At 41.1% G+C, this 19,286-nt stretch overlaps 2 protein-coding genes across 3 annotated transcripts in view; one reads left to right on the forward strand and one right to left on the reverse strand.

Annotated features, from left to right (window-relative positions):
* The window catches only part of RASGEF1A (RasGEF domain family member 1A), a 124,083-nt gene that overhangs the window by 40,561 nt on the left and 64,236 nt on the right, over positions 1–19,286 (reverse strand). The window contains exon 2 of one of the 2 annotated variants that reach the window (XM_072339427.1): positions 287–401. The exons of the other annotated variant lie outside the window; for it this stretch is intronic. Within the exon in view, the coding sequence (XP_072195528.1) occupies positions 287–328 (42 nt within the window). The 5' untranslated portion in view covers positions 329–401. The remainder of the gene's footprint in view (positions 1–286; positions 402–19,286) is intronic. 2 annotated transcript variants of the gene reach the window in all.
* Positions 13,203–19,286, forward strand: part of LOC140253690 (mannose-binding protein-like) — a 175,890-nt gene continuing 169,806 nt past the window's right edge. Inside the window, 1 exon segment of the mRNA XM_072339431.1 lies at positions 13,203–13,227. The gene's annotated coding sequence lies outside the window, so the exon portion shown is untranslated.

Consider the following 19,286-nt stretch of genomic DNA (forward strand, 5'->3'; position numbering starts at 1 on the left):
GGGGAGCAACTACCAGCAACACATCCCTGTACAGTGAGCCACTGCTGGTGCTCAGTGTCATGAGCCTTCATTTCCCAACCCACAGCCGGGCTTTGGATCAGTCCCAGTTTCTTTCTGCGCTTGCTTTTGCTGTCTTTGAACCCCGACACTGATTTTTATTCAAGTACAAGAATGCCCAGTGTGACTTCAGTGCGATATAAATCTCTAACTAGAAATTAGTCCGCATCGGTGCTTTCAGATAAGAAAGAGACTTTTCTGTAAGAATCATAAGTAAAATAATACTTACTTTGCATTTCTTTACAGCAGCATTGCACAGTGGTTCTGCCATCCAGCCTTTCCCAGTGGGTGGACTTCCAGCTATTTCACTCTGTGATTTTTGTCATGTGTCTTGCCTCCTTCCCCTTAAAAGGAGGGGTGCAATGGGTTACAATTCAGAACAGACTGTTATTTTCTGCTGAAAATGCATTATAGAATCAGAATAAGGTTTGACATGCGTAGTTTTAGAAGAGATGAAGGTCATAAGAATGAGGAAATAGCACAAATTCCAGTATATCAAAAAGGGGATAAAAGAATTTTTAATACGAGCAAACAAACGCCACCACCCCAATAAAACAAAACCCACAAGCCTTGTAACAGTCACTGAGAAATAATATCTAGAGTAATATCAGTGTTATTGATATTGCTGAACACTGCTTGTTAAAGTAGATGCTGAAGAGTGTTTAAGAATTCCTTAGTGCAGTTACCGTGATAGAAGAATTATCAACCTCTTCTTCTTGAGAAGTACAGTGGCAGCACAAAGGGAACTGACAGCGCAATCATATCTCATCACAGTGATGGATAAATCATTAACTACGTATTTTTAACATCTACTAAGCAGTCTTAAACGTGATGTGAAAATAAATACATAAGGAAACTGGCAGCGGTTCTGTAGGCACCTACCTGAAATATGGTTATAATAACTACAGAGATAATTCACTGCAGATCAGCTTTGGAACAGGCTCTCTTTGTTTTTTAGCAGGACTCTGGGTTTTCTTCATTGTTGCTGTGATACTAAGGTGAACTTACACTGCGATTCTGAGCCGGGTGCTGGTGTTTGTGGTTTCAAGGCATTTCACTTGTTGTTTTATTCTTGTTAATGGATCATAGAAGCATGGAATGCTTTCAGCAGATCTCTGTTGTGCCTACAGAAAGCCTAGTGGTATGCATACGGTTATTCCTTACTGTGGTACCTAGTCTGCATTCTCTTATATTAACATAAGGCATTTGTGCTGTGATGGCGAATCCATGGCCATGAAAATCTGAGGACCAGATCTTCATATTCTTGCACCTTCATGTCTGAAATTTCCACATTGGTTCAATGTCACCAATTACCTTTGTTTTCTGTTAGCTTAAAGCGACTTTGGCCTATTGTGGTCTTTATTTTGGTAAATTTAAACCACCGTTCCTGTCCGTTTTCCAAGCAAAATATGATTCCCTTGATTTTTATTGTCCAAATGTAAGGGAAGGTACAAAGTGAGCAAGACAAATGAGAAATGCAGTTTTGGATTGGATGTATGTTGTCCTATAACTTTTGCATGATCCAGGGCTTGCCTTGTTAGTAAGATCAGGGAAGAAATGCTGCTTCAGTTTCACACTAACAGCTGCAGGTCTTGCCTGGAAGCAAAGTGAAAATGTGCTGTTGTTATCTTTTTTTGGTAAAACTTAAAGGGGGGAAAAGTAAATCAATAACTACGTTCCTGACTCAGGAGAGCTTCTCTAATGACTTTGAGGATGACTTCCATATAAATAATTCAAAGATGTTCTGGCAAGCCTCTGTCAGCTTTGCTGCAGAAGCCATCAGAACCTAACGCAGTAAGAACACTTATTTGTATTTAGGTTGTGTTAGCAGTAAGTAAGCTTTCCTGGAAGCCAGCTATGTTTTTGTAGCCTCCTAGTAAAAACTTCTTGCTTGGAAAACCCAATTGCGTTCAGACGCTACTCATGCTGACTTTCACTGAAGGGATGCTCTTCCTGCTGAGGATGACAATGAAGAGCCTAGAGCAGGACCTACTGCATCTCACTTGAGAATCAGATAAAACCTCTTAATGCCATAGCCTACATATGATCCACATGCAATTCCAGAGCAGAGGTGGCCCTGACCTTCAGCACTAGTGAGACGTGACCTGTTGAGGTTGCTGCATTATGAGTTAGGTATGTGCATCAGTACTGGCTCTGTCATTGCTCATCCTGCTTCTTTTAAGCACACGTTGCCCTTGAACACACTGCATGAGCTCAGTTTTGACAGAAGCTGGATGTAATAAAGAGTTAAATAAGGCTGTGGCTTAAAAAAAACCAAACAAACAACACGAGCAACCAGTTTCCCTTCTGGTGAAGAGAACAACTTCCTGCTAGCAAATACACTGCAGTATACCAGTGGGCCGGAAACCCCCGTCCCCTTCAAACTGTGATGTAGTGGAACCTGTAGCGAGTGTTACAACACAGCGATATGCATATTTTTGGACAAGTGGGGAACTTCTGTGGGAGCGAAAAGTTCTCATGCTTTTGTCTGCTTTTTCACTGTTGTTCTACTTACTTGAATATACCTGGCTTGGGGGAAAAGAAAAGCAAGTAAGATCCCAAGGAAACTGCTGAATTTTGGGGGGATGTTTTGGAAGAACTGAAGATGGTACTTGGTATTAGAGAATACAGTACTGGTGTCTCTTCTGTTGCAACTCCCTTCCCAAGATATTACAGTAATGTAACAAACAATTCCCCAAATGGTCTATAAATTCACCAGTGCTCTTCAGCGCTGAGAGCAAACAGCTGTGGCTTTTTTTTCCCCCTAACTAAAAAGACCCATGTTTGCTGCAGGCTTAAAATTAGAATTGCTGTACTTCCCAAGGAAGCTGCTAGACTCACGCTGAACAAAAGAGGTGTCTTAAGTAGGAAGGTTATGATTAATACTTCTAAGTGTGAACACAGATAAACCTTCTTTTGCCATTGGATGTGCCTGGCTTTGGAAAAACATACTTCATTTTTTTGATGTGTGAAAATGGGCTCTGAGTGTTTGCCAGTAGAGTTCACGTCAGAATGTTCCCGTTGCAGTTTAGATTTGATAGAGCGTTATCTTTAAGCTATGTTAAGGCCACAGTGCCATATGAATATAGATTTCATTGCATTTTTATACCTTCATAACATCTATATTATGACTTGCACTTCATTGTGATGCTAAAAGTTATCCCAGTGTCATCTCCTACACAGCACTGGTTAATTACAGTGATTCCTCAGTGCTATACATTTGGTTGTTAGAAAAATGGGAAGCAAGTGAAACTTCAGGAAAGGATGGGAAGTCCATGGAGTTTAACCATTTTCTGTTTCATAGAATCATAGTACGGCTTGGGTTGGAAGGGACCTCAAGGATCATCAAGCTCCAACCCCCTGCAACAGGCAGGGCCACCAACTTCCATATCTAATACTAGACCAGTGGGTTTCCAGTGAGTTGAGGACCGTGAGCAGCTGGAAAGCAAAAGTTTTATAGTTTGATGGGCAGGAAGTTACCAAAGGGCAGTTTCAAGGAAGGCCGGCAGGAAGAAGGATGGAAAGGAGGTGGGAAACACTGCGGAGACCTTTTGAGTTGGCTGGCTGCTGCGGAAGACCTTCAAAGTCCATAGCCTTCTCTGGGACGGAGTTGTTGTGTTCACAATGTCTGTGTGCTATTATATAAGTGACAGATAGCATCGTAGCCTGGAGAAGGTGGTGGTTGCTCTGTCCTACTGATCTGCTGTTACTCTAGAAAGAGGGTTGTGAGGGTTGAACTGTACTTGCACAAAGTATTCTTTGGTGTTGAAACTCCTATCTTATTTTTAAAGTCAGCTTGGACTTGTTAAATTTAAAGTAATCATGGCAGTCATGATGTGTATTTAATATGCAGGAATTCTTGTATTTTTTATTTCAAATAATTTATTTAGTAGGGAAGGTTTTGAGAAATGCTTGTCATCTTGCTGGAACAATTTCTCATATATCGTGAATAGAACTGTGTTCCCTTTCAGCTTTATTTGAAGCAGGAAAGCGGAAGTGCTCTAAAATAAGACCCAGAATGTCATCACGTGACGTCTGATTTGTGGCTTCCTGATGATTATCTTTGATTACTCGGTGTAACTTGTCATTTCAGAGGGGGTTTGAGAAAGAGAAGTTCTGTGCTTGAGACCAGAATCTGTATCTGAAAAAACGTCCCTGTTAATTCTAATCATCCAGACAATTGGATTGGAAATAAATTTGGTTGTCAGTCAGACTTTAAGAAACCAATTATACCTGGTATTGCACTCGGGAAACAGATTGCAACTGCTACCATGGTAAGCCTTTGCTGCAAAATGGACATGGATATCTCTTTACCTGCATTGCTTACAGGATAAGGCCTAGCTCAGGAAGTGGAAATGCGTGATTTCTCTAACTCTTGTTTTGTGCTAAAGGTAGTGTTTAGAGTCCAGCCTGTGACTTCTGTTTGGTTACACACTCAGTTTTTACAAACGTGGACAGAACGAGACCAAAAGTCTCCTCTTCCATATGGCTTCAGTGTGACCTCCTTTATTTTGTTGTTACTCACAGATGCTGCAGACTAAGAAATTCCCACAGATATTTTTGTGCAACCTTTTGAAGACGTTTGTTCATGTCACGCTGATACAGATGGCATCGTCACAATAAGAATACTGCTCAGAATTTTGCCATGTAAAATGACGATGTAGATATTAGGTGCCAACTTGCACGGTCCCATCTCTGCCAGGGCCCATCAGGGTTAGGCCAGGTGGTGCCATGCTACTGATGCCAGGTAGATGGATGCAACATCTGGGGATGGCAATAGAAGTTTTGGCCATCTGAACGGGGAACAGCTGTGTGCCCCTGATGGCAGAGGTTTGCAGTTGGCTGCACTGCAAAGGCTGTGGACCCCTTTTCAAGTGTTGCAGAATTTGTTTGTTTATGAAGAAGCATGATATTTAATTAACCGTAGTAATTGCAGAACATGCAGTAAGACATGCTGACAGTTAGACATAGATATACTGCTACAATAAAGCTGACTGCATGTGATCTTGGGATAGTCTGAGGAAACGAGTTGCATCGAGTCCAGTCTCAGGACACCTTTGTGGAATAGAATGGATGAATATGGTTGTGTGTCAGCTTCCTTCCCTCTGGTTATATAGACATGGATTTTTTTTCTCTTTTCTGAAGAATTCTTGGAGAAATGGAGGATGGAATGTATATTTTCTTCATTTATTAGTTACAGTTTCATCTACATGTCCTAGTGAGCATTTGGATTTCAGTACTGAAAAGAAGTGGAACTCTGCGTGTAGTTGGCAAGGCTGCATTATGCCTATGTTCCTACGTTTCATCATGTAGAAGTCTTATAATTCTGATTATGGAAGTTAAATTGCTTGTACTGGGTCTACCGCTCCTTGTGTTTAAAGGGATTCCTGTTTGCAAGTCAGAAGGGGAACTTCTGGCTGTAGAATTGCTGCACTCTTCAGGAAATGAGCTATTTACTGGGGATTTCCTTGGTGAAAAGGACTGCTTGGCACGGACTCAACGTTTGCAAGTTTTGAGCCAAACTTTCAGGAGACGCTGTCTCCCGTTCTGATCATTTTTCTTAAACATGTAGTCTTGTATCACACTGGAAGGTTATTTGCCTCTAAAACCAAATGTAATCACTTGTGAATTACATCATATTTGCATTAATGATCAACTATCTTTTGCCTACTCCTGAAACTCAAGTTAAAAAGCTGAGTCAAAGTGCAGGGGACTATTTTTGTTTTACTTCTGGGGAGTTGTTCTGCTGCTACGTCCATTCAATGGGAGCAGTCAGTGTATGACCTCTTGTGCTCAGCTCTTGCCTCTGGGCACAGCGTTTTTTTGATGTCCTTCAGAGCAAAATGAGGATCCTCGGAAGAGCGTGGGGCTTCAGTCAGTCACCTCATGTGACCAAAGCAGAAGCTGTGCAAAAAAAACCAACCATCCCTAATCCCGAAAGGAAAAACCCAGCAGCTCAGTTGAGAAAAGTCCAGCCTGGAAAGCACCAAATGATTTCTTCAGCATTTCCAAACTCTTTGCTGGCAAAAAGATTCCTACAGACATAACATGGGAGTGTTATTACAAAAGGTGCCTGAAAGTGATAGTGTGAAAGAAGCTGAAGAGGCTTGAGGCTTTATTCCAAGAAAAGTGGCTGCATGAAAGAGGATGCTAGAATGCTTCTGGAAAGAAGGGAGGCTGGTGTTGCAGCCAGGATGCTTCATTGGACTGAAGTGAAAGGGAAGTTAAGAAAAGCCTGGGCTTGGCACGTGTTCTTTAGCTGTGAAAAGCCTGACAGAGTCTGAAATAGCCTACTAATAAAATACTGCCCTTTTGGAAAAACAAACCTACAAAATAAGCTCTGGCAATTTAGGATCTGGGCTGAGGGCCAGCAGACGGTGACCTCTGCTTCCAGAATGAATGACGATGTTGTTGTTGTTCTCAGTGACACGTTGTTTTCCTGGTGGATATAAAAGGCTGATCTTTTGAAAAGCGACTTCAATGAAGAAGTCAAGCTTTGTGACAAATGGGACCAAAAGAACCCCAACACAGCTTGGTCGCCGTTCCACATCATTGCAGAAAGCACGTAGGGAAGCCTGAGCCAGAAGCTCTGTCAGGTTCTTAGGGCTGGGTGCTGTGTAGAGAGGCTTCCAAATCTGTGCGTTGTGCTAACAGGGAGTAAAATTGATAATAAAGACAGTTGTTGCTGACTGAAAACTGAGTGGGGACAACTGTTTGAAAGAAATGGCTTTCATTTGCTCCTGCACAGGCACCTACGCCAAAACAAACCAAATGCAGATGATAGGGGTGTCTTCTTTTTTTGAAGGGATTTGCTTGCAATCCTGTTTCTGAGAGAAGAATGCTCTGCTCAGGGCAAATCATCACAGTAAACATGGAGGGAATTTCCTGTGCCTAAAGCCCAGGATGCATCTCCTTCTTTGGATGTCACAAGTATCCCCCACTACTGCCATTCTTCGTTTATTTAGTTTTAACAGTGAGTATTTGGCTGTACTCCAGTGCTTTGGGTGTGAAACATCAAGCGGAGAGGAAAAAGCAGAGAGAAGAGGAAACTGTGCCCCACATATTGCCTTTCTTTCAAGCAATTCCACATCTCTTTGCCCTCCTTTTCTCACAACCAGCGGGTGACAGCGTAGCTTGCGATTTGATACTGATGACTGTTGAGCCTTTTCCACTAAAGAAATGTCTCCATTCTAGTTTACAACTTGAAAAACTGTCAGTGTTTATTTCTTGTTAAAGTGTCCTCTTAGCACAGCTACACACTGCTGCAACAGTCACTTAGTGCAGCAGCCACCAGCACCTGGTTAGTGGTTATGCGCTGTTGGGATTTCCCATAGCACCAGGTCATGTCTTCTCAGGTTCTTTTTCATTTTGGTTTGGCTTTGTTTTCCTTTATGTTGTTTTGGCAGGGATGAGGCTCTCCCTCCTACCCTGCTATCTTTGTGCAGAAGAGTCGGCCACAACCTGCCATTACCTGATCTTGATTTAATCAGACCAACTAATTTCAGTGGCCACAATGATTTGGCTACCAAAAATGCATCACCCAACTGACTTATTAATACATAAGCTGATGTGCTGTGTATATAAAGTGGTACACGTGGTGCCTGGAAATCATCTCGGGGGCAAAAGCATAACTTAGTGCAAGGTGTCAGAAGAGTAAATTTCCAAGTTAGAAATGATGTTTTATCCAAAGAGGTGAGAATCTGTGATTCTCAGCTGAACTTAGTATGTTAAATTTCATTATAATCTTTCTATCAGCTGATAGCGAAGCTCTGTGCTACCCAAGGTAATGTGTAGGTAAGTGAGATCGATGCCATGTCTCATGGTCTTACTGCCACAAGCCTGCAGTTTGAACGACCTGTTCTTTTTGTGTGCAGTCACCTATTTTCTTGTATACCTAAACAGTAGCTTTGCATGAACTCTCTTGTTTCTGCAGTCAATGTTAACCATTTGTGGTTACTACCTTATCTGTTTTCAGCCTACTTGAGCATCCATAGATGATCTACACTGTGGGGAGCTGGGCATCATTAGATTATCTCAGAGCAGCTAGGTTTGGTGGCTGAGATGTTGAATAAGGTACTTAAAGTAGGGTGCCAATTTTCAGGAATGCTCTTGTAGGTACTGTATTCTTTGTACTTCACAATAACAGTTATTTAGTACTTTTCATTTTTCACAGGATGAAGGAGTCCAAAAACATGAGTGATATCCGTAATTCTAATTCCCAAATAGGCAATGGGTTCTCTGCTTAGCAGGTTGTGTCGGATGTTATTCCAATCTGATGGCAGCGACAGGTAAAGAATCCAGTTCCAACAACATCCATTCCTGTGTTTCCTTCAGCTAATTTGCTAATATCAAACCCAGAGCAATGCTGTCTCGCTTGACCTTTCTGGATGCTTTTGCAGTTACAAGTGGGAGGACTCTTTGGCACGCAGATTTTCAGTAGAGCTTATGTATCATTTGTACAAATGAAGTAATTGCAAGTGTCTCTGCTTGCAAAGAACTCAAAGGAGACTTCATTTAAAGAGATAATCATGGCCCCTATAACAGTGAGTTTCAATTTCTTACAGTTAGCCGATATGGTCTCCTGTGGGAAACCTGATTAGTCTGTGTTTAACAAGCCTGATGCAGCCATATAAGTATGACCCCTTATGGCATACTGGGGTCAGTGCCAGAATGCTAACAAATTTTGGAATATATATTTTTTGGAGCATTAAGTCCCTTCTTATCATTATTATGTGATACTTAATATATCTTAGCTGCTTGGAAGACTGATACATGTATTCTTATTTTTCTTTTAGTAACTGAAAAAGGATATTTCCCTCAGTTACTGGATATTAAAGCTGAATTACTAGCAGAGTTCTTTCCTCTTTTTCTTTTTTCTTTCCTCTCTTGTTATCAAGGATAGAGGCTCTCCTGTGATTTTCTTCCTGTGTTATCTTTCCATGGTGTGTGCTTCTCTGGACTAGAAAGTTAGATAATTTATTTTCGGCTGCTTGCAGATTAAATAGTTTTTCATTTTGATTACCAATAATGCAGATTATCTCATTAAGTTGTTTTTGTTCCCAAGTCTGTTGGGTAAACCTTTCCACGTTTACATCTATTTTATGCGATGAAGAATTTCAGTGAGGGGATTTGTTTTGCTTATTAGGAAAAGCATTGTTAAGATGAGGCTTGGAGGAGACCTGAGATATCACATAAGATCAACCACAGCTTAGGCGCTCAGCATTTGTGGTGCAAATTTCAGCAATGGTTCTTGAAAGGATGTGATGGATTAATTCCTCCTCTCTGATTTGTGTGTCAAAACAATGGCAGTGTGTGCCTGCAGGATGTCTTCTAGTATTTCTCATTTCCCTTGCTCAGCACTGAAAGCAGCAGCACAGTTACCAATGTACCACTTGCTTACGACGTTCCTCAAATCTCCCAGTTTATTTTATTTATTGACTTATTTTTAGGTTTTATTTTTAGCAGACACACTGAGTCACATTATGGGCTCATACTACTACCCACTACACCTCCTGCTCACCAAGTTCCTCTGGTTGTGTCAGCGTGTTTGCTAGCCGTGCTCTAGACTCGTCATCCACACGCCTAAGTTGAATTTTGTCCTGTTATTTTTAAGTTTGTTAGGAACGCTTTGAATTTAAATACCGCCTTCCCGAGTACATCTCCACCCACGCTGGTAACATTCCCAAGTCTCTCATGTGGAATTTATACCATTACTGACGATGTTAACGGAGTACTGAATGCACTGGGCAGCGCATAGCACAGACTCCGTGCAATCCCACCTGCTGACATGGGCTGCAAGCACTGACTGCCACAACGCTCCATTAGGGATATCCACCTGATTTTTCATCCCACTCAGGGTGCTTCCCCGCAGAGGAAGCTTTCTTTGGCACTACTAATGAATTTCTCCCTGACAGACCAAACAGCTTTAACCTAGTTAAGATTTGTCACTCCAGCTGCTCTCTGCTGGTCACTGGGCTGGTTATCCTGTCAAGGAAGGAAATTAGATCGCTTTGACATGATCTGTTCTTGACAAGTTCATATTGGCTATTTCTCATTGCTTTTTGTGCTGTAGGAGCTTACAGATTGATTTTCTTCCCGGGTCTGCCTGAGCATTTCAGTTAGCATCATTGCGTGTGACACAGCGAGTCCTTGTTTCCACCTTCTAAAACACTGCATTTCTCTTTCTTCAGTAACGTGGCATCTCCCCATCTATGCTCTGTGCCGGTGACAAAGCAGAACGTTATGGCAATTGGCACAAATGGAATACTGGAAAACCAATTAGGCATCTATTCTCATGAGCTTCTCATCTGAGTACTGAAGCTATTAGAAGATTAATTAGCTCGAGCAAACATCAGATGTTTACAACTAGCTAATGTTTCAGCTTTACGTCATACACAATACTTTTACACTAAATGTGTGATTTTTTGCATTGTTCCTCTCAGGGCTACAGGTTATGATAAATGACCCTCCGGCTGCATCAGTTCCAGTCAAAACATTAAAATAAGGTGTTCTCTGGATGTGAATCGCTTGTGTCATGTTTGTGGAAAGAACTCATTTTAGTCTTTTAGTGTCAACTCTGTAATAGGACTGAGTTTGTAAATGGCAGCTACCAGCTTTCTTCCTAGCACTTCACATACCAGCTGTTTAAAAGCCTGTGCTTCGTTCAGGAAGCTCCTTTTAAGGAGTCTCTGTCAGCCAAGATGACGTGGTCTCTCATTGCTAAAGGGGAAGCCATTTATGCTGTGCACTGAAGCACAGTGACAAAGCATCTGGCTAATAAAATGAGCGTCTTGCTCTAAACCTTCATCTCTTGAGTCTGAATTTGGATCCCCCTTTTGAAGTCAGTGGTGAGATTGGCTGTTGACATCAAGAGAAACATCATCAGATGCCTTGTGAGCAAAGGTCACAAATTCAGTAGGATTGTTGTGGACTAAAGACCACCGGGATGCCATCAGCCTACCATAACTGGGCATTCCTTGACCTGCCCGTGTGATCTGAATTCAGACAATCTTTGCTCCAATGTTGTGTTTTTCTGTACAGGAGCAATGACCAGAATCATTAATAACAGACACACGATGACTTGTTTGCTGAGATTTTATAACATCATTCCAATTTCTAGAGTGCAGAGAAAGCATAGAGTACTAATTCATTTTTCAGTGCTAATAGGGAAAAAACAAAAAGAGTTATTAATCAAAGTATGCTGAAAGTAATGATGAGCCTGCTAGGAACCAGAAATACCACTGTGCATTATTTCTCAGCGTGATTATGGGTGGCAAGGTGGGAGGCAGCCTGCAGAAGCTGGCAGAGCTGCTGCGTAAAATACCGTGCCTGGCATGGTAAATAAACTGCAGTCTTTGAGAGATCATGAATTTGTGCTCCAACCTTTTGGAGCATCGCTTTATTTCACTTTTAATCAATTCCGAGCGTAATTTTCCATATGTTCAGAGCTAGATTTATTTCTTCTTGTCATACAGTTTTGTTTGTGATTATGCAGTTAAATGTCTCCCTTGGGTTATTTATTTAGTTTCCTTTTCATCTCAGAAAAGAAGCATTCTTTGTTTGGAGGCGTTTGCAATCCAACGTAACTTCATTTACTTAAAAGTTTTTCATGGTGGAAATTGCCTTCGTATTTTGTATCCTAAGAGTTGATCCAAGGCCTTAACCTTTCTGTGATGCAGCAATGATGATATTTAAAGGTAAAAGTAATTTGCTCATAGCCAGATTTTCGCATTGCTTTTTAGACTGTTTGATTTGCCTTTCCAAAGATTTGATTTCTTTTTTTTTTTTTTCTACAGAGGAATGATAGTATTTTTCTTTGTCACTCTTGATAAGTTTGATGCTTCCTCATACTGAGGAAATCAGAAGGAAGAAGTCATTGATGAAACAGTTTGTACATCGGAAAGCAGGAGATGACATAAACACACAAATTATTTTGCTTAGGTTTCCATTTACAGTCTTATCTAGAGCACTGGCACCCATCAGCTTTAAAAGCATATTGTTCTGGACTCGGATAGTAGATTTATCTGAGCTTATAGGACAGCTCAGGAGCATAGGACAGCTGGTTTATCTTATCTGATAACAAGGGTTACACGATAACTTAGCTCTATGGGATCTGCAAGTTTAGGTCTTTGATAAGAAGTGCTGTTGTTACAGTACTGTCATCTGTGTGTTGAGAAAAATGTGCAAGATTCTTTGCCTTTTTTGAATACTCTGGTATTGCTTGTGGCAAGATAAAAATTCACAATAACACTCCTGCTAACAATGAGGTAATGGTTCCATTCAAACACCACCAGCTCATATTATCTCACTCACAGCCTTTTCTATTCAAGTGGAGGTTGGCTAGCTGCCTGAAGGCAGAATGTTCCTTATTGTGGGTGATAGATTGGTGTAAAGAATTGTTAGCTCTGTTGAAGTTGTACGGAGATCGATTTGTGTATATGATGCATATGTATTACCTACATACACGTTCATTACTAGAAAAACCTGCATAGTAATCTCATTTCAATTAACTAGCTGTACTTCAGTGTTTTTTTACTTGTGAAATGCTGACGGTGATCATGATGTAGAGATAGAAAAGAGTGCAATGTGATATTAACCACAAAGTTTGCATTCTCTTAGTCACTCAGAAATATAGCTTGAAGTGAGCGTAACACCAATTGTGCCGGTATCTAGCAGTAAATTAGTTGTTGAGATCTACCCACATTTCAAGCACTGGAAGTGCTCATTGGCAGGTTGTTGCCTGTTGGTTTTCCCAACACAAATGAGCTGTGGTCACAGCCAGTGTGTGGAGAGAAAGGTATGATGCTGAATATACGAAATCCTTTACTCCCCTCTTTGTGGCTATGCAAAGGGTAAAGAAAGGACAGGGAGAAAAAATTCTGCATCCAGAGTTTCAGATGTGTCTTATCACATTAGAATTAAAGAAATGCTCTTTCTTTATTACTCCTGCCTGCCCTCGTGAGTTGAAATGCTAAGTCACAGCTTGAAACAATGATGGAACACCTGATGGGAGGACAGGGCCACCCCAGGGAGCTCAGGTGAAAGCAATGTTCTTGAGTGACCAGAAGGGCTGGAGCCAGGACCCACCCTTTCCCAGACCTCATTTAAGGGTTGGCAGTAGAGGTGAGAGTGTTTTGATGGAGATTCCTGCCTACCTGTGGCCTTCCAAAGGTAAGTAGCTTTTGTGGGTGTTAGCTGATTGGTGGCTGCTTGTTGTGCTTTCCCTTGTTTTCCAACCCCAAATAGACTCTCTATGTACATTTGGCACATAGAATACTAACTTTATCACCTTGCTTTGCTCTTCTGTGTATTATGTTAGGATATCTTAAAAACACAAAAAACCCACAAACAAGCAAGAAATAAACTAACCAATTTTATGCAGTCTTTTGGCTTGTGTTACGTCAAGGGCAAGTGCTTGTTTTGCTCTGACAGTATGTATTTTTTTTCTTTAGAAGGTGTTGTTTCCATACATATCTTGTAATCAATAATGGTAGACCTCACTGAAGATGCTTTAAGTTGCATCAGGATTTAGTGATGTATTTCAGATCCCTTACTCTCCCAAGCACTCCATACAGTCTCTATGCCCATAAATCTCAATGTGACTTTTGGTGCAGTAAGACTGCAGTATGAAAACATAGGTAATGAATATTGATAATCCCTGTTCTTCCCTTATGTTCCGTTCAGTTTTTAGTCCTCGACGTTTTTCTCTAGCTGCTCCTGATTACACCAGTCCATTTCACAGATGTGTGCAGTAATCCTGGTGGATTATTGGTTTGCTTTTATAGCTCCATTTCTCACTCATTAACTGTCACCGCAAAGATATTTTGCTTGGGAACTTATGGAAGTGAAATATGTGACTTTGCTGTTACCGAAGTCAGATTTTTTTGGCTGCCTAGCAGAGTTGGCTGCCGTAGGAAGCGTGTTTTTCCTGCAGCTCAGACTGATGAATTAGGCATTATAACTTACCAAACTGATAGAAGCAAAGAAACATAGATTGATTCAAATTGACAGAACTGTTTTCAGAAACCAAAATTAGCTGCCTTTTTGCCCGAAAGTAGAAGAAAATATTTGACTGTTGAGCAGTGAGGTGGTTTTACTGTCTGGGTTGGAAAGCCTGTTTGTTATCCAACGTACGCTTCTAAGTGCCTGTTCTACTGGGGCAGGCTGAGTTGAAGTAGAATGGGTCCGGTAGGATGATTTTATGTGCTGCCTTAACATCAACTACAAATTGTCATTAAAGTAAACTCTGACGAGAAACATCGCAGTCGTTTTTGGTTGTTGTTGTTCCACAAGGGTGTTCCACGGAGCTGATAAAATCTAGTCAGGAAAAGGTCACTTACTGGAAACAACATGCTTGTGATTTATTAATTATGCATTTCTCATAAACAAAAGTTAATGTGGTTTTAATATTAAGCCCTGTGAGGGGAGCCATAAAAAGTGCTGCGCAACGATGGTGTGGTAGTTTAACCCTTTTTTGTCTGGGCTTCTAGAACCAGCACACTGAGATGGTCCTGCCAATGTTTATAAGTGATGTTTCTAATTTGAGGGTGTTTTGCCAAGTTGTGTGAGTACATACTGCAAACACAATGCGCTGGTTCAACCAAGTGCTGTTCTGTGTGTAATCTCAGTCTGGTAGGTCCATTACATTGTGCTATGAGCTTGCTACAACCTTGCTGTTGTAAAGCGTTAGCAGCGCCTGTACCTCCACGTCCTTTATGTCAGATTCCCTTATAAATGCATTTCTAATGTGTGTCAGGGTTCTGTTGTTTTCTGTCCTTTGGAAAATAAATGAAAGATTGGAAGGCTTGAAATAAGTGTTGCATCTCATACTGTTTGTGCAAATAAAGCCAAACATAAAGAGGTGCTCACAGGAACTTTGTTTGCATCGATCTGATTAAAAATAGCTGCTTTCAGAATGCAGTAAGTACAATTAAACACAGCGCTTGATACTTCATATTTGATACCAGGTACATATGGGAGAGCTGCCTGCGTTGTGTGCAGCTACAATTTAGGTGCCAGGGTGTGGAGCCAGGAGCAAGTGCTCTGCTTCTCCAATTGCCTGAATCCTTAAAGAAGTTACTAAGACACTGAGGTCTGCAGAAATACCAGGCAGTGCTTTGGCTGAATTGGCTAGCTCACGGCACAAAGAAGTTCTGGTTACAGGCGGTGTATTAATTATAATGGGATTTGATTGTTATGGCTCTGAAATGCTGCATAGCATGAGTCAGTCCTCGGGAAACGTGCCTGCTGGGAAACCAGCAACTTAAATGCAGCCTGTTTGGCATCTGCTGATATTTTTGTACATGCAGATAATTGGGAATTTGGAAGAAAGCGATGTCTTCCTCTGAGCGGGATTAAGTTAATAAACTAACTCTTCTTCAGTCTAAAATCTTCAGCTGAATTTGTTTTTGTTCAAGGAGTGAAATTTAAACCATAGAAAAAGGAAAGTGTGTTAATCATAGTGGCCGATTGACAGTCTTATTTCTGAAGTAATTTTAATTATGTGGAGTCATTAGTTGTCAGTAGAGAACGAACCAACCAAAGACCACATTTAGGCCTCCAAGTTCCAGCGAAGTCTTGTTAGCACTTAAGTCTCATCACTCTCCCAAATAGCCTCATCTAAAGCTTTCCCTTAAGTTCAATAACTTATTCTCAATAGTCATTTATCTCCTACAATTAAGAATAGAATAAATGAGAGGAGGACTTATTTTCCCTTCCTGATGCTCAGCGGTGAGTTCTGTTTTGTATTCTTCCAAGTCTGCACTCTTTACTCTGACCAAGATGATGTGGTGCTCAGGGATGTGATTTAGTGGATGGTTGTTAGAGTTAGGGTAGTATGGTTGGGTTGTGGTTGGATTTGATGGTCTTTAAGGCCTTTTCCTACCTGAGCAATTCTGTGGTTCCATGTGACTGCATGCTCTGAGCAAATGAGTTAGTAAGAACAAGTCAACAGCTTCCCAATATCCCATCTAGATATTTTGTGCTGCAAGTATAGCAATCCTTTCTTTATAACTTCAATTTTCCTGCCCTTCCAAACCCCACTGCATGGGGTCATTGAGAACAACTAATGCTGCTGGCTTCATGGAAGTATCTTACTTATTGGAAGAAGAGCTGTTCTGTAGGCTGCCACATCTGCACTATGTATTTATCCACGTTTTAAAAGTTTAAAAAAAGTTTAAAAAGTTAAAAGTGGATGCTATATTCTACTTTGAATTAATAACACTGATGCAGTTTGTTTTAAGCTGGGATGTAAAACAAATGTGACTTCTTGTTGCTTTTGGTGTCAGAAGTGCTCATGAATGTGAGACAGGTGGTTTAGAGTCAGTTGTGGGTGAGGACAGACACTGTGTGTGCAAGGAATTCATTCCTGCATAGGAGGAACCGAGTCTTCCTGCTGTAAGATGCATTGCTAGTTGCCTCAACTCAATTTGAAAGGCTGGGAGTTGGTTCCGTATGTTACCAAACCTGCTTCCTTTATCAGAAAACTAGGCAGGTATGGCAAAGCTTATAGAGATGGAGAAGCGACTGTCTGTTATCACTTGAAGAGGCGATCATTGAAGCTACTTGATATTTTTTTAACAACATACCTCTTGTATCTCAGTTACTTCCCAAGCATATCTGGCCTAGTGCTGCCCTTGGAAAACCATGTTATTAGTAGCGAAAGTGTCGAGCAGGCATATTGTATTTGTTTTCACCCCCTCCCTTTCTCATTCCTGTTTTTCCATGTATACAATTCCTGTTATGATGGAATTACAGAAAAGTGGCTAATAGGTTTTGAAACCTTGCTCAGAGGTTTATTAGCCATTTCTAATGTGGGCGTATTCCATTAGAAACCACTTGACTCACTTTGCTGCTTCACTTACGGTGGAAATTGTTCTTAATTCTTTTAAATCTAGTTGATTCCTTTCTCTTGAAATGCCCACCTGCCCAAATGCTATGTGTGATACGCCCTGCGTATCAGCAAGTGACTTTGCATTATGCTGCTTGTTTGGGAAATATCCTGTTACTGTCTGTCTACATGAGTAAAACATAATTTGTCTTGATGAAGGCTTTAGTATTTCCCGCTCAAGGGATAAAGCCTGTTGGATCATTGTACACCAGCAAAACCCCTGTCCTTTCACAATTCCAACTATGTAAACATATTTCCTCAGAGCCCCCAGAATCTAAATATTTTTAAAGCAGTTCAGTGAATACGATAAACAAAAGAGATATTTAAATGGTGCTGACTTTGCAGGACAATTCCAGGACCAGCCCGAGGTCTCCAAAGAATTGTTGTAGTCTGAGGGACTCGATTACCATCCGAACTATTTATTTCAAGTTCTTCTGTGGCTGATTACAGCTATCGTTGCTGTTCTGGCTTGTCTGTGTTGTTCTTTCAGTAGCCAGTGCATGCTGGAGAAATGCATTAGGATATGTGTCAAGTCATCCATAGGAGCAAAGATGGCATTTGTGGAGAAGTCATCCAAAACCAGAGAAACCCTGGTGTGGGAAAGCAGACTGCTTGCAGTTCTGCCCTAAGTTCAAAAACAGTAAGACATGAATGTGGAAGTTCAGTGCTGAGTAAGAATCCCCGCATGCTTCTGAGGTAGCTGCTGCATCCCTATTAGCTGTTCAAGCATTTGCTGCTTGTGGCCAAAGTGTCTTCAGGTGGGGGATTGAAGCATTTGAATTAGACAGGAGGTATTTAAAAGGGTCTCTAGAACAGGGACTAAACCCAACAGTGAACTGGTAAGTGGTTTGCCCAGTGCTGCTGGCTGTGTGTGCAGTAGCTGGCAGGTGGTTATAGGGTGGGAGGGCTGGATCATAGCACTCCGGAGGGTGAAGTCAGAATTATACAGACCTCTTTAATCGCAGCCTGCCCTAACTTTGGAATGCTTCAATGTGCAGTGATTATAGAAATCATTCTATGGCCTTAATGACCTTTTCCCTAGCTCAGTTATTTGACTGAGATCTTAGATTCCTTCTTTTCTTTACTTGTAACGTGCCAAATAGCTGTCCTGTTTTTGCTCAGTAGAAACTTCTTCCAGATTTCCCAATGAAATTGAATGGGAAAGAATAAGTAGACAGGGAACTGTGACCCACGCTGCAGAAAAGCTATTATATAAGATACTGAAATACATACATATATCTTTGATTCAGGTATGCTTGTATGTATAAGTAAGTGATCGAGAAACTAGATCCTTGTTACTAAGTATTATTTCAGTCATTGTAATTAGTCATCCATCTCCTTCCCTCCTCTCTTCTCCCTCTTCCCCCAACAGCAAGTTGGAAGGAGTGCTATCACCGAAGCATATGTAACGTGGGGAGACTTCGGTGCAAATTCCTCACGTTTTTCAGGGGAGGAGATTTTTTTTGGAAGCACCTTTATCTTTCAAAACGTTGAGGTTTGTTTCATGTTTTTATTGTTTGAAAATAAGGGCTGGAAAATAAATGCACAGTAACTGTCCTTATTATTATGGTGTTATTTTCCCAGCAATTAAACATGGAGACTTGTAATATCACGCTGTTGCCTGTACAAAATCTGCTTTAGAAAGAGCTTCTCTAACAGCCTTGATTTCTGTAACTGTCAGGCTAAGGCACTGTCAATTCAATGCCATATTATGATCTTATTTCCTTAAATTTCTAATCTTAAGTGATGAATGTTAATATATTGGGATTTCTGTCATGACTGGTAATGGCAAGGAGCTCCACAAATAGTTACTCCAAAGGTAGGAGGAAGGTGACTCTCATTTGCTGCTGTGATGTTCTGGAAAAGCAATTTATTTTGGAGTAACAGCATTTCTGGTCGAAGGGGAGGCAACCGATGTCCTCAACTTCAGTATTTAGAGTCAGAACTGGGTGTGACTGTCGGGGAAGAGAGCATTAATGGTGAAAAAGGCATCTTATGTGGAAAAGAATCATTAGAATTCTCAGGTTTGGGAGCCTTAAACTCAGCTTTGAGGGAGGGAAGTTGGGGTCATTTTCAAATCTCCATTTATTGTTCCTGCTTTTGCCACGTGGAGCCTCCTCCCTCTGTCATGATTTCCTCCTTTCTACTTTTTTCCTTCTGGAGACTTACGGAAGAAGATGCTCTCAGTTACAACCCTGAAAACATTGCCCACTAAACTCCAAGACTACTTTACTGTTAAGAAAGAATGAGCTGGAATTACATTAGAGTTCTGCATCTTTGTGCCTCAGCAAACATGGATGTGAGAGCACGTGAATGCAGAAGGGGTTGGAAACTTTCTTCT

The sequence above is a fragment of the Excalfactoria chinensis genome, chromosome 6, assembly GCF_039878825.1.
Source record: "Excalfactoria chinensis isolate bCotChi1 chromosome 6, bCotChi1.hap2, whole genome shotgun sequence".
Lineage (NCBI taxonomy): Eukaryota > Metazoa > Chordata > Aves > Galliformes > Phasianidae > Excalfactoria > Excalfactoria chinensis.